General features: G+C 46.1%; 1 protein-coding gene across 2 annotated transcripts in view; it reads right to left on the bottom strand.

Moving 5' to 3' along the window:
• Nucleotides 1-456: 456 nt before the first annotated feature.
• The window catches only part of nek11 (NIMA-related kinase 11), a 65264-nt gene continuing 43763 nt past the window's right edge, over nucleotides 457-21957 (bottom strand). For both annotated transcript variants that reach the window (XM_005744165.1, XM_005744166.1), the window contains 6 exons: nucleotides 21818-21937; nucleotides 20194-20287; nucleotides 19951-20071; nucleotides 13025-13143; nucleotides 7185-7245; nucleotides 457-820 (listed from right to left, as the gene is read on the bottom strand). In XM_005744165.1, the coding sequence (XP_005744222.1) occupies nucleotides 762-820; nucleotides 7185-7245; nucleotides 13025-13143; nucleotides 19951-20071; nucleotides 20194-20287; nucleotides 21818-21937 (574 nt within the window). In that variant the 3' untranslated portion in view covers nucleotides 457-761. The remainder of the gene's footprint in view (nucleotides 821-7184; nucleotides 7246-13024; nucleotides 13144-19950; nucleotides 20072-20193; nucleotides 20288-21817; nucleotides 21938-21957) is intronic.

Raw genomic sequence — 21957 nt, 5'->3', positions numbered from 1 at the left:
TTCACTTTACATTGGTGAAGATGACACACCGTCATTTATTTTTCTAGTGATTATTGTTGCGCTTTCATCAAGCAGCAGAATCTTCCTCACGAGTCACATTTATTATTTCATGAATCTGCAGCAGAAACACCACCACCCGCATCCATGACAACTAATATCTGTTTTCCCCTAAAATATATATCAACCATAATCTCAGCTGGTATAAAAGAGCTCCTTGCTCTGGTTTACAACAGAACAACAGTCCGCACCGACTCAAAGGTCGAGTCGAGCGGCTGACTCGAGGATCAATGGCGTCTTTTTCCTGATCGGACAATCAGAAGGAAAGACTACGTTTTAGAGCAGAGATGTGTCCTTGATCCAGCACAGCTGATTTAAAGGCTAAATGACCTCCTCAACATGTGTTGAAGTTCTCCTGCTAATGAACTAATCATGTGATCCAGGTGTGTTGACCCAGGACCTTGGACCTGCAGTGCCCGAGTCTAAACTTTGCATCTTTACTTTATCCCAGCGTCTGACGTGCACATCGACGGCTTCATGTAAAAATGTGAAAAACTATTTTCATGGAGACAGACCAGAAAAAAACTAAGAAATCCTAAATATTCCTAAATCAGTTCAGCTAAAACAGGAACAAGTCTGCTGCCTTGCTCAAAGCAAGTTGGTAACATCTGTGCTTCATTATTGTCCTCCAGTACAAAAGGTTCTGGATCAGATCCTCAAACTAACAGGAGGTGGAGGACTCGCTGTCTCTGCTGCTGGAGTTCTCAGACTGGCTGCGGTTGATGGGCGGGGCTCCGAGGGGCCTCTGGCCCTGCTGGGTCTCCTGGTTTAAAGACAAACAACACAAAAGAGGAAAGTAAGACACGCCTAAAGACTTTCAGTCAATCTGGACCTCGACTCGTACGGTTTCAGGATCTGGAGCCTCCAACATTTCCATCATAGTTCCAACTGAAGAAAACAAGACGATCACGAAACACGATTGGAACAGGACAAAAGCTGTGATGAAATGTTTCAGCAATTTTCTTTGTTTACGTCAATAAACCAAAACCGTTAGTAAACCACGTGGATCAACTAGTCACTGAACTGTAATCTTATGATTTTACTAGAATAATGTTGCAGCTTACAGACGACAAAGAGACTAAATCAACATTAACACTGAACACTACAGTTACCTGTTCTTCATCCCGTACTTCACAATATCAGTATCACAGATTTAAACATGTCCTGGTTACCTGATGTAACTCCATAACTACACCCCCCAGTACGCTTCACCAGTGGCTGTGAGGGGTGTTCACCTGTGGTAGTCATGACAATAACCTGACCAATCCCTCACTGCGGCTCAGAGTCTGCAGCGCTTTGTGACGGTGCGTGAGTCTGTAATAAGAGATTTCATAACTGCATGTGTCATTTTTTCCCTCACATGAAATATTTGAACCATTTTTGAGAAAACGTTTGAGAAGCAGCAGCTCCGCCGGTTTCATGTAGTCCAGGAACGGAGGGCCAGCGTGAGCAGGGTGTAAGGCTGCGGGGCACGCCATTGGCTGGTTCCTCCATCAAGTGATGTGACAAGTCCTGACGACAGGTGCCTGCGGACCCCGCCCTGCATGTCACCTGGAAGCCAAACACCTACTAAGTTTCTTCATGGTGGGTTTTTCCTTTAATTTGAAACGTTTCTATACGTGAGCATTTTTAATGAACCCTGGTCGGTGCTTTTAATCCAGTCTGAAGCATTTCTATTACCTCCACCTGGTGCTATTAAAAGCAGCGCAGTGACCCTTTCATGCTGCTCCTGCTGGATCCAGTGACTGACAGCAGATTACCGTGATGGGATCCTGGCGTCCTTCCTCACTTCCTGCCTCTCTGTCTGCAGGAGCAGCTCAGGCTCCATCAACAGAAGCACAGCAGAGCGTGGAGGTGATCTAATGGGATTATAATGGCAGGATATCTGCTGCTGCCAGAATCTAGACACACGTGTCTATACTGCCTCACACACAGAAAATGACCAGTCTGAAAACTTTCATAAAAGCAAAGGTGCGACGTCTCAGTCACAGGTAGTCGTTTCAAGTCTCTTTGAAGATTAACGAGCTCAGCGTCTTAACGAGGCTCTTGATTGCCAGGAAGTCTGAGCTGTAACGAGCTCTGAATGCTGACGAGCTGACGCCCTCACAGAGATCATTAAACCGAAAGCGGCCGGGCGTCATGTCCGGACCGGTCCGCGCTACACCAGCTGATATTTGAACCCTTTTATTGTTCACATCTCTGGATTTCTTTCACTTCCTTCCTGCTTTCGCGTCTCCTTCACATTTCATAATCAGAAACGATTTGCCTTCAGGGGCTCCGTTTAACAAATATCACGTGCACTGCTTTCAGCTATTATTTTTATTTAAGCACTTTGCAGAGTATCCATCAGATCCTTTTAATGTCTGGCTTTCAGCTTCACCTTTCTTTCTGTATCTGTTATCGATGTTGGCAGTCTCCTCCTTTCCCTTCACGCTGAATCGGACGTGTTAAACAAAAGCAAACCTGCTGCTGCTTTTGTTTTCCGGCCAGCACAGATAGACTCTGAGCTGCTGTTCAACAGCTAATGACTGGACAGTAAATCAGGATAATGGGCTCTGGGCTGCTCCGGGCCTTTCGTCCGTTCACTGGATGCTAAATATCCGGGGATTTAATGGCTGTTTATCTCTGCTGATGCTGCATTCTGTTACTTTGCTTCCCTAAAGGGAATAATTAGTCTGGTTAAGCAGGGACCTGACAGGCAGGAAACACGCTGAACTCTTTGTACAACTAATGCTGAAGCCAGAGTTTTAATGGAAACACCAAAGGAACAGCAAACAGTGATGAAGCACTTGGTGTTTGCCTGTGTTTGTTGTCTCCTGCTTCACAGACAAATCAGAGTCATTAGAATATATTAATTTTACATTTGCTCAGTTATTAAAAAAGTCTGTGTGTTCTGACCCTTAGTTCTGGTTCTAAACGCTTCACTTTGGAATACAAGTGCTTACAGCAACCTGCTGCAGGAACATAGGAGAGTCTTCACAATGACCTTTTTTTCTTTATTTAAGGGCAGACTGCATGGACACCGGAGGTGTGGCCTAAGGGGGTGTGGCCTCAAGAGGTGTGGCCCCCCCACGGGGTGTGGCCTCAGGAGGTGTGGCCCCACAGGGTGTGTGACCTCAGAGGTGTGGCCTCAGGGGGTGTGACTTCAGTAGGTGTGGCCTCAGGTAGTGTGGCTTCAGTAGGTGTGGCCACGGGGCTTAAAACACCTGAATTCAAAGATGATGAGCTGTGGCCCAAAACGTTTGTCCGTGTAGAGTTTAAGCTCACTGGGTCTGGAGTGTTTTTGTGCTTTGATTCTGATCATTCTGTTATTTTATGGTTTTTCATGGTTTAGTTTGTATTTCTGCTCCTTTACTGTTCTTGTGCCTCCCTTGTGTTACGTCTAGTCGTCCTTGTCTCCATGTTGGTGTATTTCCTGTTCTACTTTGCCGTGTCCTGTGTTAGTCTTTACAGTGTTGCTCTCCCTCCCGTCTCGTCATGTCCGATTAGTTTCGGCTGCGTTCCCCTCCTGTTTCCTGTTTCTGTGTATTTCCCTCTGGATTACTTCTGCTTCCAAAATAACTTTATTGCCTTTGCTTCTCTTATTGCCCGAAAAAGAATTTTGTTGTCGTGGAAATCATGTCAGCCAGCATTAAAGTCTGGTTACACGACATCCTAGGACTCCTAAAACTGGAGAAGATAAATTCTCCCTCAGAGGCTCATCTGATAGATTTGTTACTCACTGGAAACCATTACTTAAATACTTACCGTAGCTTCCAGCACAAGAAATCTCTTTGTAGTCCATCATACGCCCGTGCACAAACGCTCCAGCTGCTGCCAGCAGTGCCTGTTCCACCTCGTAAGAGTACTTCTTTTAAGATACTCCAGCATTATCGATTTACTTTGACTGAGGAGCAAATGTCATTAATATTGATATTAATTAGAGTTAATTAATGTTGATTAATGTCAATATGAATTCACAGGAATGAGCCCTTTATTGTTGGTCTTCATTATTTGTTTTGATGTATGGGTTAATGTCACGGCTAGACGGTCCTCACCGGTAGCCTTGCCAATTTCTGTTGTGTTAGTGTGTACTTTGTGGTGTTCTCCTCTCCATCCTGTGCATGTGTGTTTGTATGCTGGAACATGTACTTCTGGAAGCCGTGGCACGGAACGGCAGCTGACGCGGGGGGAGGATCCCGAGCTGGAATCGTCGCACCTGTGCGTAATCGCTTCGCCGGCTGCTACTAATCCGAAGCAGACCTATTTAACGGTGCAGTCGAGTCACAACCAACGCTGGAACGTCGAGCTAAACCGGGTAGCGTAGTCGTGATTAGCATACCTGTTTGTGAAGGAGAGAACGTTTTCGTCACCATGCGTGTGTTTTTCTCATCTGCCTCCAGGATCCAGGGATCGGAGGAGGAGCGGGCACAAGTCACTGCACTGTCACCACGGGGAGAAGCCACCGTGTCACTGCACTGCCCTTTTTGGATTACAGACTCAAACTGTTACCTTATTTTTTCACTGTGAATAAATTCACTGTCACTCTGCAAGGAGTCTCGCACCTGAGTCCTTTAACCCAATTCACTGTGACAGTTAATCCATCTTTCTGTAACATAGTCACCTTCAAATTATTGGGGGGTATTCATGCTATCTATGTTATTCATGTTTACTGGATGTTATAAAGAAAGAAGAGACGATCCTTTCTGTCTGTACCTTTGTGCTTCGTGTCTGCATTTGATAATAAAACGAACACAACAGCAGTTTAAATATCAGTGCGTCGAATTCAGACGTCACAACATTTAAACCGAGTTTCATTTGCATCTAAGTGACAGACTCCTGTTTAAAAAGCGTCAGAATTTCATTTTTCTTGACTTTATTCACTTTGTGAACGTTGATAAACTCACTTCAGACTCACCTGCAGAAAACTGAATATTTTCTTCTGCTTTCACGTTTGTTTGAGTCCATCTGCTGCTGCTTGATACCAACATTTGTTTCCTGCTGCTGCAATGACTGACATCAGGAAGTGTCCGCAGCCTGCTGGATGATGCCCTGTAACCCACTGAAGTCTGTCAGAACTTGTTTGTGCTGTGAGCAGCCATGTGGTGCAGGAAACACACAGCTGCACACATCTGCATGACGCCCTGAGGGGCGCGGCTGAACGCCCTGTCCCACAGAGCACATGTCGACGGCACTGCAGACCCCATCAAACAGCCCAGCGTCACTGAGATCAGGTTCACATCACACGTCCTGATTCCATGGAAGAGCAACCTTCAGCTCAGGACGCAGAGCCACAGATCTACTAACTGTAAGGTCAGTGCTTTGATGCCTGACTGTAAGATACCGGACCCCGAGTTGGAATAACACATCCATCGGAGTGAGTGTGTGAATGCACGCAGGCATAGAGGAAGGTGCATGAATGTGAACGTGTGAAGAGGAAAGCAGCGGTCTGTTCATCTGTTTGTTTTATGCTGATGATGCGTCTCTGCTGGCTTTGAGTGATGCCCTCCAGCTCACTGTGACGGGACGGCGCCCAGAGTCTGAGACCGGGTGAAGGGCCCGCTCCGGGCGAGGGAGGAGTTACTGCAAAGGGGAGGAGTGAAGTTTTTGCTGTACAGTCCACCCCCACCTATAGCTGCATGCTGTGGGTGGTGTGTGAAAGAATGAGACTGTGGACCAGCCGGACCAGTGACACTGCGCTCTCTGTCGGGTGAACGATCCACGCTTTCATGCAGGATTCTGGTGTTTCTGTGGATTCCACACGTGTCTGTATTTACAGATGAACCAGATGTTCTCCCTCCCTCTGGGTTACTGCTTCATTACTTTGTGTCGTATGACTGTTCAGTAGGAAAAGCTGTAAAACTTCTGAAACTGCAGTTAAAAGTCCAAAATGTGTGCGTGTGTGTGGTGAGCAGCAGATCAAACAAGCTAAGAATGATAAATTATAATTATTATAAATGAGTCTCCAGACCTGTGAGACTCATTTAGACTCTCAGAGACCCAGCAGCACTGAAACAGACAGAACCTGGAGAGGAAACGAAGACGAGCCTCTGATGAAGCCGCAATGAAGCAGCGACTTAAGTTTTCCTATTTACAGATAATGATGAATGGTGTTCAAATTTTAGTCCGTTGGCCGCCTCCTCTTTGCTTTTGACACATGGTTTAAAATAATTGCCTAATTAAGCGTCCGGAGGCGCTGGCTGCCTCTCACACTGTTCAAAGCATCACTCTGGTTCCTCTTTGCTGTCTCTGAATAAGAAAAGATATAGACGACACGTAAACATGCTCAGACTGGCTGTTTCTGTCCTGACTGGGCTTCCTGTGTCTATGGTTCGAGCAAAAATAATCATTCATTTATTAGCTGGAAATAAAAAGCAGATCATCCACAGCTGATGTTGGATCCACTCAGAATTTGTCTTGATTTTTTAAATAGGTTTTTCTTGCTTAATGAGATACAGCAGAAAACGGTTACCTGGTGCATTTCACAGCACATTCAGCCGTACTCATTATGTCTGACAGTTTGGGTGGATTTGTGCTGGTTTTGTACAGTAAGCGTGGGGAAGCTGCAGGCTGTGTCCCTGTTTCGTGACAGCGTTTCATCAGGCAGCAGAAAAGACGGAGCGAGGTTTCATCTGCAGGCGAACTGTGGAGGCTTTGATTTTTTCTGAGGTCAGCGGAGCGAGACGAACAGGTTTCACAGCCGAGGCGAGACGGTGACTGAACCAGGCCAACAGGAACGAGGGGGGAGGGAGGGAGGCTGGGGACGCGGGGGGAGGAGGACTCGTGATGGAAAGCGCACGCAGACTGTGTGCACGTGTGCACGGCTATCTTATGTGTGCAATAGAAACTCGGTTTCACAGCACAGCAAACGCACAAACTGAGCATGTGCCAGAGACGAGAAGCGTTTATACGAATGAGCTGAAACTCTTCATTTCTTCAGACACGCCTGAAGTAGATCAGCTGCGTTGAAGACTCCTGATGACCTGCCGATGATCATGATGCCTGCAGCCGTACCTGCTTTAGTGTAGCTGAGTTAAATGAGCGTTCGTGTCTGCTGTCCCCTTACTGCACAGCCGTGTCACGTGTCGGACGGACCACCCGCCCAGCTCTGTGTCTGTGCATGGAGTGTTTTTGGTGCTCGGACTCACCACTCAGCTCCTCATCCAGAACCTCCTGCATGTGCTTCATCATGGCCTCAAGCTCACTGACCTGAGGAAGATGATGGATCTTTTAGTCTGGTCAGAATGATCAATTCTTTCTATAATTACAAACAAAATCACATAATTATTATTATTACAGAGACAGACAACCAGCCACAGTCACATTCGTACCTGTGGCCAGTTTACAATCACCAGAGAAGCTGACCTGCATGTGTGAACATGACCACACAAAGGGAGTCCTGGATTAAGGTGAGGTGATGGTGCTGCCGCCTCTGTGAAACCACGTTACTGTTGCTTTGTTTTTCCATCAGCCATAATTAAACTTTTTGTTTAAATGGTAAATGGCCTGTATTTATACAGCGCTTTACTCGTCCCTAAGGACCCCAAAGTGCTTTACATATCCAGTCATCCATCCATTCACACACACATTCACACACTGGTGATGGCAGCTACATTGTAGCCACAGCCACCCTGGGGCGCACTGACAGAGGCGAGGCTGCCGGACACTGGCGCCACCGGGCCCTCTGACCACCACCAGTAGGCAACGGGTGAAGCGTCTTGCCCAAGGACACAACGACCGAGACTGTCCGAGCCGAGGCTCGAACCGGCACCCTTCAGATTACAAGGCGAACTCCCAACTCTTGAGCCACAATTATTCTCTCCCGTGTCTGCATTCGGGCTCCACAAACACAGGCCCGCTCGGCCGTGACACATCAGACCACAGGCTTTCCGACCAAAAGTTGAGGAAGAACTTTTGTAAAGTTCTGCTGACACACTGAAAAAGTCTGTTTGTAATACATAAAAAAGACCATAATGCACATTTAAATGGACTCTTCTGCTGTATGTCTGTGGTGTGCCGGGGTTATCGTTGCACTCTCTGTCGTGGCAACAAAAGCTAAAAGAAAAAGCTGGTTTTGTGTCGCGTGGTCCCCCGCAGCTTTCCAAAAGGCGATTTAGCTTTAATAGCTTTGGTCACAATAGACACATAGACCTTAAACAGCTGAAGTGTGCTATTGACAGAAAAGCTCGGAGACATCCACGTCCCCCGTCACCGTGCTCAGCTGCCGAATCGGGAAACCGAGATTGTTCTGCACAAAGCTTAATAATAATTTGCGTGTTGTTACACAGCCGATGCATCATGTGAATGATTCCGACTTATTTCACTCGTTATTCCTGCAAAACAAACAGAGCGAGGGAGCAGAGAGGGGACGTCTGCGGGAGGCTGATCCACTTTCATTCACGAGCCAATAAAAACGGACTCAGACATTTAAACTGCAGACACACCCTCGTTCAGATTGCTGCTCCAGAGTTAATCGTGCAGCTGGAATTTAAAACAGACTTCACGCAGTGTCGCATCGCTGCGCATTTAAAGGACAATTAGAAGGTTTTTCAGCCAGTTCCATTTTCTATTAAGCTAACTGTTATAGCTCTGCTGCCTCGGCTGGACCTGCTTTTGGTCTCAGCAACTTTGATTTGCTTTGTGCTTCAGTGCAGATAAAATCACCTCACACAGGCAGAGTCACATGGACATAAAATAAGGACCAAAGTGCAGTGAGAGACTTGAGAGACGGGAATAAACTGGCAGCGTGGAGTCATCGGAAACAGGAAGTACAGCAACAGCCCAAAAAAGAACCGTGAGGGAGGAGAACAAAGGAAAACTGAGACCACGTCAGGCTGATCGTCAAAGCAGCACAACGAGGAGAGAGTCCGAGTGTGCGGCTGATGAAAGATGCTCTGCTTCAGAAAAGGCTGAAAAGACTCGTCTGCTGCATTTGTGACAAACCTCTCTGCACTTTGGTATCTACAGCTGAGAGACGAGTCATCGTGTAGAAAATTACTGAATGACTGCAGCTTGTTTGGGAGGTACAAGGAGAAAACCTCTGCTCTGTAAACTGAACATGACAGTTTAGGTTTCAACGTTGCATCTGAACATACGAGAGCAAAGCGGAGCTGTTCGGCCATGGTGCACAAACACTTCAAACCAACAGCACGGCGGTGGAGGGGCGAGGATTTGGGCACCATGAACTCCTCTGTATTCTAGTGTCAGACAAGAGGCCGTCTGTCTGCTGAAGCTTGGACTGAACTGGGTCACCACGATGACCCGAGCACAGCAGCAGATCTGCAGCAGAACGGCTGGAAAAGGAAAGAATGGAGCTGCTGCAGTGGTGCAGTCAGAGTGTGGGATGCTGTGGTGGGACCTTCACAGAGCTGTGAATGATTAATCCTACAAACCTCAATGAGCTGAAGCAACGCTGTAAAGAAGAGTGGGTCAGAACTCTCCACAGTGATGTGAGAAAGTCCCACAGGAAACCTCGAGTTAATATGTATATATATATAATAACATGTTACTGGATCATCTTCACTCTGTAAAGAGGGAAAACAGGTGGATGGATGTAGTTTCACTTCAGGATCTGATTGGTTGTTTGAATCGGGTTCACTTTGTGGCGTGGCCCCTCCCCGACCGCTCAGGAGGAAGGCGTTTCACTTTGCACCCACTTGCACTGACAGCATTTCTCTGCATCAGTCAACTGCTGCTCCACTAATAATGAATATTATTTTCCATTATCTGTGGCAATAACTCAGCCCTGTCCTCTTCTTCAGTGTTATCGGCTCTCCAGGCAGTAATAACTGAGAAGCGATGGAGCTGTTACTCTTCATCATTCAGGAACATTTATGGGCTTCATTTCTGTTCGGCTGCACGACAGGATCGACCACTGAGGAATGAATTTCCATGAAATAGTCTGAGCCTGATGGAGACGCAAACCTGCACTACAGCTTTTTTAATATTTATCTTGATGCAGCCGCTCACTTAAAAATTTTAAGCTACGACAGCCTCGGTGTGAGATAAAGACGGATTCGTTTAAACGATGACTCACGCAAAGAAACTTATTGACTACTTACTAGGTTTCATCAGGGTGACGAGTCTCACCCCGTCCAAGTGCGATGACACAATCACCTGCTCACAGAAATGACCGGTGGGCCGATCTTTATGGAAGAAAATAAAAATATGGAGCACTTTAACGTTCTGGGTTCATGCAAGAGACGACTCTGTGACGTGGAGTGCTTCTTCTTCACTCACTATGTGTTAACAGACCTCTCTGCATTGAATCATATCTGTTATTAACCTCTGTCTCTCTTCCACAGCATGTCTTTATCCTGTCTTCCTTCTCTCACCCCAACCAATCACAGCAGATGGCCCCGCCCCTCCCAGCCTGGTTCTGCCGGAGGTTTCTTCCTGTTAAAAGGGAGTTTTTCCTTCCCACTGTCGCCAAAGTGCTGCTCATAGGGGCTCATATGATTGTTGGGTTTTTCTCTGTATGTATGATTGTAGGGTCTGACTCACAGTATAAAGCAGCTTGAGGTGACTGTCGTTGTGATTTGGCGCTGTGTAAATAAAGTTGAATTGAAGTTAGAAAGGCTCATTAAAGCAGAATGAAGCTGTAGCTTCAGACTCATAGATGTTACTTAACACTGACATAATTATGGGATAGCTCCACATCTGTGAAGCCTCTGCAGTGATCTCTACAGCAGCAGCATACGCTAGCTTCTTTCTCAGGGAAAGACAAACAGTGTATAAAATCAAAACAGATAAAATCTGTTAGAAAATGAAGAAACTACTGTGTTCCCATCTACACAGGAGCACGACAGACAAGCTGCAGCTGAACACATCCGGTCAGAGGATGAATGTATGAGCATTAGTCTTAAATCAGTTAAGCTGTTGTTAGGAAAACGGAAGAATCTGGACTGGTACCTGTAATATCCTGTAAGTATTTAAACTTTTTTATTCGGCGGGTCTTTCACTCATTGACAGAGCGGTTTGACATGCGTCTAAAGCCTGATTCATTCAACAGCGCTCTGGTATTTGTAATAGTGCAGTTCTGATTTGGGCGCCACGGTAAATCTATCAGCTATCAGACGAGATCTCCAGAGACGTGACCCAGCATCCTCCACAGAAACGCAGCGATCAGAGTCTCAGAGCTTCGTCTCGTGGCCTCTCTGTGTCTCGGCTCCGCTAATTATCCGGCTCCACAATCCGCAGCTTCGCTCCATTTCTCCTCATCTTCTCCTCTCTGTTTTCTGTCATCACTATCAGCAGTGACAAATAGGTTTAATCTCTCCCAGCCTTCCACTTTCTCTGAAGCTCAACCACAAATTGGCTGCTGGCCTTCACCGCTGGCTCTCTCTGCCTCTAATGGAAGTGAATTGGACTCGGCCGTTTGGTTATAAATTGGTGGTAATCGTCCCGGGATGCAGAGCTGCTGTCTACCGAAAAATGGGATCTGACTCACCCTGTAGCTGTGGGCTCGTGTCAGTGAAAGGGATCCCTGTAGAGGGAACATTTGTGGGACGTTTCCTCTTCCCCTGCATGTCCTACATGCTGCGACCGATCTCTGCAGGCTCAATCAGACCAAACCTGCATGCAGCTTACAGACTACAGTGACAGAAAATAGCACATCTGCTTTTATACACCTGAAGCTGAACTGACATTGTTAGTGCAGCGGCTCAGGTTGTGATTTCAGGTCCTCCCTAAATTATTACTGCATACAGTCCTGCAATAAGCTATTACTGAACTATTAACTTCATGTACAGTGTCAGCGTTTTGCATTCATTCGTTCATTCTCCCTTAAAAAACAAACCTTTATCTCTTTGTGGGAACGTTATTCCCACCACTGCTGGACGGTGGGAATAATGAGCACATAAACAGGGAGAAGGTCCAGCCTCAAGATGACAGAGGTCATTTTTTAAACTCTGAAAACACTCCTCACTCCCAGACAGCCGCCCCTCCCCCATCTGTCCGAGCTTTCTTCCTGCTAAAAGGGAGTTTTTCCTTCCCACTGTCGCTGTTTGCGTCTGATGTTGGGATTTGATGCTATATAAATAAAACTGAATCGAACTGAATTACAGTAAATCATATTTGTATCATGATCAAACCTTAAAAATCCATCCAAAGGCTAAAAATCATTTATCCAAAGATTTAGATTTAACAAAGATCACACTTAAAAAATAAGAATAAAAATATAGTACAGAGGAGCTGCAGAGGCACCGAAACAACAAAATGCTGCAAAACTATGAAACTACACAAAGAGAAACAAAAAGATCCACAAAGGCTAAAGAGACACAACAAGAAGCAGGAACGACTCCACCAGCAGACGCCAAACGCCTGTTTCAGAGGCCGCACCGAGCCCTGGTACACGGCGGTTGTAATGATCCATCGGTGAGTGGACATTTCTCCTTTGACAGGAACAAACCGAGCACATGAGCTGTTTCTGTTTCCATCATATTCTCTTTGAGTCTTAATCCCTCAGACTCCTCCCTAAATCACCTTCAGCGTCTTTAATTTTCGGGTTATTCTCTCACATTTCTGATTGTGCTGAGAACTTCCAGCTCTGGCGTTAAAAATGCACTTTTTCTCTCAGAGTAACTGAGCTGCTAACAATGTGCATCTTCGTTAGCGGCGGGTCAGGACTCCTTCGCTGCGAGTGTGTCTTTAATTAGAGGTTTTAGGGGGCTTCTCTGGACGCGTGACAATTGTATTATGATCATTTGAGCCGCACGAAAACTCTCGTCACAATGAAAGCCAGCCAGCAGAGACGCCTGAGAGCTGCAGTCAAAGCTCCTCCACCTACACCATCCTCTCTGTGTGCGTCATGCTAATCCAGGCTAATGCTAACACTGATTAAGGAGCTAAACAAAATCCCATCATGCCTCCTGAACACTGGATAAAGAAGCAGAGTGGAAACAGAGCGAGACTCTCACACGTTCCTCTGTGTTCGTCTCTTCGTGCAGATTTTATGTTCAGCCATGAAAGCACGTTAAAAGCAGCTCACCTGTGGGTCAGACAGGTACAGAGTCTCTGCAGGTGCCGCTGGCTCGTCGTCCTCTGAGCACGAGTCGAACCTGTCCTGGTTGTAATAAACTTCTGCAGCCCGGGGATCCTCAGGGATATCTGCACACACGTACAGCAACAACTTCAAAGCAACTTCAACAACCAACACAGGAGGAGACGAAAGTCAAGCAACCACAAAGACGTGCGGCACGACTGCAAACAGATGAGAGCAAAGACAACAAGACAGCTGACAGACAGCGGAAAATGAGAATACCGTAAGCAGACAGAATATGACCAAAGACACTCAAAATGAATTCAATAAGACAAAACAAAGACATGCAAGATGACCATAAAGAGACTTTTGTTTGCAGCATCCTGGTGATCAAAGGGTTAAAGATCCATGACCACGCCCAGTCTGGCTGTGGCGCTTATAATGTTCACAGAGCCGCCATCGTGACTCATTGAGCCAGAAACAGCATGAAGCAGAGGAGCTGGGGCTGAAGGGGGTTGTAAAGCTGCTTGCAGATCACAGAAACCAGGATGTGGAAACTCCTCCCTATTATTGGGTAGAAATGTTCAGTGTTTTACTTTAAGCTTCACATGTAATCGCATTCTTTATCTGCAGTGACACCATGCCGGCCCGTGTGCGCACTTCTATTTAAAACGCACACAGCCGAGGACTAAATGTGCTCATAAAGTGAAGCGAGAGGGAGGAGTTGATGGACAGAATGCTTCCTAACCTCTTTAGTCTTGATGGATTTCATTTGTCTGCTTTACCAGGCGCTGCGTCTGGGTAATTATTCCTGCTAACGAGCTCGGAGAATTGTAAAGATGGAGGATGTTTAATTCATGGTGTCTCTGAGGTCTGACAGAGCCTCTTCCGCCACTATCAGCCAATCACATGACAGGGATTAAGGAGAGGGCGGAGCTCTGGGAGCGTACGTGAGGGGACTCTACCATGAAATAAAAGGTTGAACTAAAAGATGCAGAGAAAAGTCAGGGAGAGGTCAAAGACAGGCTCTACTGCGATTTCAATAAAAAATAAAATGTTCTGAGCTCCCAAATCACCCGACTGTTCAGATTAACAAGTTATTTACAAAACTGGAGTGTTCAGCACCTGGAAAAACCCTGTTACAGCGTATCTGCAAGTTCAGATTTAACCCTTTAAGACCTACCATAGAACCAAGTCCACCAGAGCTTATATTATATTTTTACCTGCTAATTTTTGGGAGCATTTCAAGTTGCTATACATCAATACAACCATTACAGCCCAAATCTTAATAATATGTCTGCATTAAGTGCATAGTAATTACATAAATTGCAAAAAAGTGCAATAAACTACAAAAAATTGAAAATAGTTTTTGTTTTTTAACATATATTTCTAGTTAGAGAAATTTAAGAGGCTTATCCCTCAAAACTGTAAATACAAAAAAGTTGCACAAAATAGTTTCCACAGGAAATTTATTTTGAGTGTCTTCATAGTTTTATTTTTGAAATACACCAATTTTCATACACTGCAGGAAAAACAAAAATGAATATTATACTGCAAATTTGCAAAAAAGCAGCAGATGCATCAAAATAAACTATTCCCAGCAGTGCAATATGAGTCCTCAGCATCCCAGAAACGACACAGAAAGTCATGAAGTCAAACATAACTTTTAAAAACACCAGTATAGGTTCATGAGATCCTGGTAGTAAAAAACTACATTTCCGCAAAATGACATCACTTCCGGTTTCGGGCAGGTCATGGCGGACATGTGATAGTTCGCTGATGGATGTAGGAAGTGTTACAAACAGCTGATCGGATCGGCAAAGCGTGTTTCTGGAATATTATGTTTTTGTTGCTGCAAGTGATTTTATGCAGTTTTTGCAAAGCTATATGTGGAAGGAAACTGTGAGCGAGGACAAGCTGATGGCATCAGATGCAAGTACAACTCCTCCGGTTTCATATGCAAAAAAAATTATTGCGCTAGCTTACGTGGTTGCAGAGCTACCGGGATTTAAAAATAGTTACGCAAAACAGAGCGTGCTGCTCCGACCGGCTTCAAAGGGTTAAGGCAGTGATTTTACGATCATTTCCTGCAGTGCCTGCAGCACAGTCACAACACGTGAGCTGGAATGGAAAAGGCGTTCCTAAACTGGATGGTCGTAATTAACTTTTGGTTGTTGCTCCCTTGTCAGGGAGGAAGTTTAGAGTAAGTATCTCAGGTGAGGGGAGGGTGAGTGAGAGGCTGTACAACGGATCGCTGTCTACAGCGAGGATGAGGATGCTGCACTGGTCTGTTGAGATGAAGACGGAGCCAAACGTCAGACCACAAACACGTTCATCTTTTCCTCGACCCTGACGACGCTTCCAGATTTAGTGCTTTTCTCATCATGTAGTCTCGTGTATTTTCTGGCTGTCTAAGTTCTTCAGTGATTTCTTTGTCTTCATGTTTGTTTCATGTCCCACACTCAGTCGTGGCTCCGTGTCACAGTTGTTACTCTTGTCTCTGCTCCTCGTGTTCTGTCAGCCTGCGTTTCAGTGTCGGCCTCTGGTTTCCTGTTTTATTTTGATAGTTCCATGTGAGTGTCTTTGGTTTTGCTTCCTCCCCGTCTCGTTGTGTGCCCGCCGTGTTTCCTGTTCCCTCGTTGCTCTCTTGTGTATTTGAGCCCTGTTTGTTGTCGCGTCGTTAATAATCACACACCCTGATTGCTCTGGCTTTCCTCTGCGTTTCCTGAAAACTTTTGTTTTTCTTCATTGTAATGTTCCCGGGTTCTGTCACAGCACATGAAGCCTTTTTCAGTTCAGCCTTTGGTTTTGGTCCTGATCCTGCCTGCTGCAGCCGTAACATGACGCACTGGCCTGTGATTAGTGCTGCCTGATTGGATTAACCGGTCAGTGTACCTTCCTGACCTTCCTCACCACGAGCTCTGGACAGTGTTACATGATTCTGAGAGTGAATGACAGAACGAGCTTTCAGTCACTGTCCTCCAACCTCAGTCGCTCAAACACAACTCCTCGTCATCACATGAGTCCAGCTCAGGTGGTTCAGGCATCTGATCCGGATCCTGTTTCAGGTGTGTCCTACTGAGAGGACGTCCTGAGGTAGACGTGGGACATGCTGGAGTCAGAGCTCCTCGTGTTCCTGATGAAGACATGGGAGGCAGTGGCGTCAACTAGCGGGTGTCTGTCCTGTGTCTCAGGCTGAAGGACACCTCTAACGATCCACTGAGCACTTCCTCTCCACCACTCTCCTCCTCATGCGTTTAAATGCATCTACTTCACTTTATCAACTCCCATTTTCTCTCCTGTGGTTTATATTTCGTCCCGGTCTCTCGATGCTCCTTCTTTTCTCTTTTCTCTCCCATGAACCACCGAGCAGTCGGGTAGGAGGCTGCTCCTCCCTGATCCTGGTTGTGCTGGAGGTCTCAGTGGTCCTGTGTGGCTCACGTTCTCTCTGTAATCCCAGTGAGCTAAAACTGAGCTGAATGCTGATGCTTCTGTCAGAAACATGGAGCTCGGTAAGAACTTGACACATGTAAACAGAACCAGCATCCCAGTGACGGACAAACGAGACTGGATTTCATTCGAATAAACCATAACATGAGATCAGCTCCGAGTGTTTTACTCGGTTAAACTGATGGATCAAATTGTTCACTCATTCTTGACTCTAGACTGAAATTTTACCAGCGGCTCCTCTGTGATATCAAGCAGTCTAGAAACTGATTGGCTGAGCTCCAGCACCATGTGACGCGAGGCTCAGGTGTCGGCTCTGCTTCTGCTGAAGCTGAAAATGTTTAGTGAGACCACAGCGGCTGTGACTCTCCGAGGAGCTGCCGCCTGTCGTGGGTCGTGTCGGAGCTCTCGGACCCTTTAATGAGAAAACGGTTTGAGGAGCGTGAAGCTGGAAAACTAAAATAAGACGATGGCGGTTTGGAAAAGGTGACGTGTGTTATGATGAAAGGCTGGCAGCAAAATGAAGCTTTCAAAGTTCATTACTTAGAAATGGCTCTCTGTGGAGACACTCGCAGTTTAACGTGTTGAACCAGAGCCTGCAAATAAATCAAAAACTAATGAGGAGTCACTTTAAGGACGTGACCAGCGGGAGTCTTTCCACTTCCTCCTCACTGTTTCAGAGCAGTGACCAAGTTCTGCGATGGCGGCTGTGAAACGCAAACACTGGTCTTCTTTTAAAGCCGACTAACACCCTGTTTCACAGCAGCTCCAGCTCCTCCAGCGAGATCATTCCCAGGCAAGGCAAGTTTATTTATACAGCACAATTCAACAGCAAGGTGATTCAAAGTATTTACAGAGACATTAAAAACAAAAACAAATAAAAATCAGGATTTAAAATGGAAAAAAAAGGTAAGTTTTGAAATTTAAGCTTAAAAGTAAAACAGTGTGGATTTGGTGCTTTATTCAAATGCAGCTCGCTCCACAAACTAACTTTCTGTTTTTGTCTCTGAGCATCCGGAGGAGAGAAAATCTCAGGTTTCATTACGACTCCCTGAGTCGAACCTTTATGAACTCAGCATCGAGCCAAACGTCCTGTCGGCGGTTCCTCATCACTCAGCGTCTGTGCTGCTGAAGGACGCCTGAAGTGTAAGATGTGATCTGATCCCGAACGTCACGCGTTCACCGTCCAATCGAATACAAACTGAAAAGCTGAGAGCTGGAGGAGAGCAGAGCCACCTAGTTTCTGTTCAGAACTATGAAAACATTAAATGAAGTCTGTTTTCTTGATGTGAATCTAAGTGTCTGTGAAACGCCGCGGGGCCACTTCATCCCTGAAAACTCTCCGTGTGGAGAATCGAAATTCCATCTGCTCCCAGGAAGCATGAAAAACCAACGCAGCTGCTTCCACTCATATAACAGATTTCTGCTTTGTACATAAAGAGCTCTGTTTCTTTATTTGTGAGCTCCCTGCAGGCTCACGTCTCCAGCTGCGAGTTTCTCACCAAACTGATCAAACTCCAACGGCTTCCTCTCATAATCGGTCCTGCTGGATCGCGCTCGCGCTCGGGGACTTCACGGAGGTTTCAGGTGTTTCCCAGAGAAACAGGAAGTGCTCCTCAGCTGTTTGCTGATGTTCAGTCAAAGTGTTTTCCAACATGGCCGTAGGGAGGACGCTGTCGAGCTGAAGCTGTTTATTCTCTTTTATCTTCTCCATGTAAACTGGTTTGAACTGCTTCCAAAGATGTCGGCAGGTTACTGGATGATACTGACGTTGAGTCTTTTTAAGGCGCTGACACTTTCACTGTCATCCACGTTTCTGCTTCCTTCTCTTGTGCAAAAACCTGAATAACTCAGATATAACCTCAGCATCCTCCCACAGCTGCCCTCAGCTCTGAACTGTGCTCATAAAAAGTGAAAAATCCAGGAGGGACCGATGATGAAAGCACGATAACAAAGAAATTTCAGACTTTCTTTGTCTCGCCTGAGCTGATTTTTTACAAATGACATTAACTTTAATGAAATTTTCTGGCTGTTGGCCTTCCTTATTACCGCCGAAGGATTTTTAGATAAACGTATGATTAAGCTGCTGAAACGCAGACCCCTCTGGAGAGCTTTTGCTTCACATCAGCTGCAAATTTTATTAGTTCGAGCTCGCTGGCTGCTGGGTTTATTTAGGAAACGTCAGTGACAGAACACGGGAGCAATATGAACCTGAAGACAGATCATAACTGCAAGCTGAGGAAATGTTCTCCAAGCCTGTTAGAAACACTTGAACAGACACAGCCTGCGTAATTTAGCCGTCCAGCGTGAAGCTGAAGTTTCACACAAGCTCCGAGTTCTGAGTTTGATGTGGAGAAAAGAGAACCTGCTTTAAGTCTCAGCCTGAGGTTCCTACTGAAGAAGCCTCCAAGAAAAGACATTTTCTGACCTTATCAACATAAATATATATTATTTAATGGTAGAACAGACATCCCCAAACTCAATAATTCACAGTCTGAATCTGGTCCGTACTTCGGGACCTCTCAGAAAAACCTGCAGAACCATGAAAAGAACCGAAAGTTTCTGATGTTTGTTACAGAAACAAATCTGAAGCTGCTGCAACTCCACAGGAAGCACGTTTCACGTCTGCAGCGCGTTCGTCGTCCAGACTCTTCAGAGGAGATGCATCACCGTGGCAACCGAGAAAACGAGCTCCGGAAAAAGTGTCGAGTGTTGTAATTTAGTTACATTTAGTTACATAACATTTGAATGATATTTCACGTGTTAGAACTCAACACGTCCAAGTTCAGACGTTCTCACTCTTTAAGAGCTTTTTAAAAAACTTCACAGATTCATCGGACGACCGCTCGATTCAAGGTTAGTGCCACAGCTGCCCGAAATAAACAATAATCACTGTTTATGTTCGTGGTTAATCCACCAGCATGTGCAAGCCTGATGATATTTTTATCACTATAACATAATTATTGTTGTTGTCCTTGAATTCAAATGTCCTGTAATACAAAAGGGCAGATAGAAATAATAAAGCACATTATTATTATTATTATTATTATTATTATTATTATTAGAAGATGCTGAATTACACCTATTTCTTTCATCCCTGAACAGAAAAATGAGTTTTGGAGTTTGAAAGTTCATCTTGATTCATTTCCAGCTGCTTTTGTTTGTTGTTTGCAGAATAAAAAACATCATTTTTAGTTTCAAACAAATGTTTTGACAGATTCTAAAACATTTGTGTTCTTGTTTCAATGACTAATACATTTGTTAAGCAGCGAATGTGACCACAGCTTTATTGTTTTTAATCTCTTTGCACTTGTTTTTGGTCTTCTCGCTCGTTTTGTGTTTGTGCTCTTTAAGGTGGTTTTTGTGACGCTCCACCCCTCTGGGAAGCTCCACCCCTTGGGAAGCTCCGGCCCTCTGAGTCTGCGCCTGTGTGCTCTCTGCGTGTACGCGTGGCGATGAACGAGCCGCCATGTCTGTTGTTTTCTCACCGTGCAGTTCTGGTTCTGACTCGTCCTGCTTCGGTTTTGGCGCCGACCCTCCAGCGTTCTGGTGATTCTGGCTGCTGATTGGCTGAGCCTGACTCCGGCAGGCTCCGCCCTCTCTGCTCTCCTAACGGTTGGTGGAAAAGCATTAAATGAGCGTTTTACTGGAACCCAGTTAGACTCGGAGAACAACAGAGAAACCCACGAAGCCCGGGTCGAGTATCAGAGGAACAACAAAGTGTTTCTTACATTCAGAACATCCACACTGACTTTTTGGAAATGGCGGCTCCTCAGTTCCCTCCTGCGGGTGTGGACCTCCTCGTACTTCTCCTCAGCCAGTTTCCTGTAGAGGACAGAGGACACGCTGTGAGGGTAACAGTTCCTTCAGAAGGTTTTTCTCTGATCCCCCTCCAGCTCGCCTCCTCGTGCACCTTTAGACCACTTCCTGCCTCCGTTCTGTCTCCCTGACAACCATCTGCACTCTGTCACAATAAAGATGCTTCAGGGACGTGGACACGTGGTTTATGCCGCTCTGCCCAGCTGCTGTTCATGGTGCCCTTATTCTGCCTTGTTTTACACTTTGGTCATGAAATAACCTGCAGAATATATAACAGTATATAACCTGTAGAATGAATATGCATAAATCCTCATGTTGGACGGGTGGAGGGTTGTAGCTCTGCAGCTACAACCCTCCACCCGTCTCCTGACAGCCTCAGCATCTCTCTGTGAGAGCAAACAGGGAACCATAACCTTATTTCAGGGTAGTGCACAAGTTTCCTGGTAATGAAAGGTGGCTTCTGGGGCGCCCGCCACCAATAAAGGAGGTGATAACAGCCTGCTGGATGTGTCCACGGGACAGATAACGGCTGTTTAATGGGCTTGTAAGTGTGTAAACAGGTGTGGAGTCAGCAGCTGCTTCATTAAGAGCGAACACTGAGGATCGGCAGCGTATTTGTGGATAAATCTCTAAGTTCATGTGAGCCGGACTTGATGAAACACATGTTCAGGTTCTGGTTCCGACATAAAGTCCTGCAGGAACCGTCCGCCTGCTGCCAAACAGCCGCGCCGGCCTGCTGTCGTCCCTGCCCTCCCATGTGATCTCCGTCTGCACGCCATCTGACGAGGATCCGTGTTGGCGGCGCGCTGGCGTCGTTCACAGGCTTCTGAGCACATTCACACTTTATTACGCACGCAGTGACGATAACAAGCGTTTAACGGCCCCCTCGCCGTGACGAAAGTCGATTAGCACGCCGGCTCGGGGGGACGGAAACCAGAATGTGTCAGATCCAATTTGGATAATGTCACTCTGCTCTCACGCCGCCTGATCGAGGTCACGGCTTTGAGTCCTGATGGAGCCGCCTGCTGCTGCCCCTCGTGAAACAGGAAACAGGAGTCTGGATCGGAGTCGTCCTTCCTCCAGATGTAGATTCATCAACGCTGATTAAGCCTTAATGTTCATCGCTGCACACGACCATCAACGCCAGCAACAAACACACGGCTGCAATTTCATTTCTTTGCTATCGTTCTGTGTCCCGGACCGTCGGCCGACAGAAGCAATCTAACGATCCAAGCTGTGCTGTTCCTTTTTATGTGTGTTTGAAGATTACACATTATTTTGTTGCATTTTTAATATGTTAGGTGCATATATGAGTTTATCTGAACGCTCACTCTGTTTGTAAAAGAGTCTTTTTGTGTTTTTGTCCTGCTCATATCTTCTTATGAAAATAACTCATCAGCCTCACATTCAGACCACCGTCGGCTGGAAGTGAAGCTCCACCCAACCTTCTCTATATACCCTACGTGTCAGGTCTATGCATACCAGCGGGACTATAATGGCGTGGAAGGCGGCGCTGCAGAGATAAATAAGCTTCACCTGAGTCTCCCGGCCTCCTCATCAGCAGCCTGCAGTTTGCGGAGTCTCATCCTTTCTCTGGGGGTCATCTTCTCCACCTCTGACCTGTCCCTGAGCGTCTGCAGGTGAACCTTCGTCTGCCTGCACACACACACACACAC

Source organism: Pundamilia nyererei, unplaced genomic scaffold, assembly GCF_000239375.1.
Source record: "Pundamilia nyererei isolate P.nyererei 1_Seehausen unplaced genomic scaffold, PunNye1.0 scaffold00139, whole genome shotgun sequence".
In the NCBI taxonomy this organism is placed as follows: Eukaryota; Metazoa; Chordata; class Actinopteri; order Cichliformes; family Cichlidae; genus Pundamilia; species Pundamilia nyererei.
The sequence above is the reverse complement of the archived record's forward strand: the minus strand, read 5'-3'. Positions and strand labels throughout refer to the sequence as shown.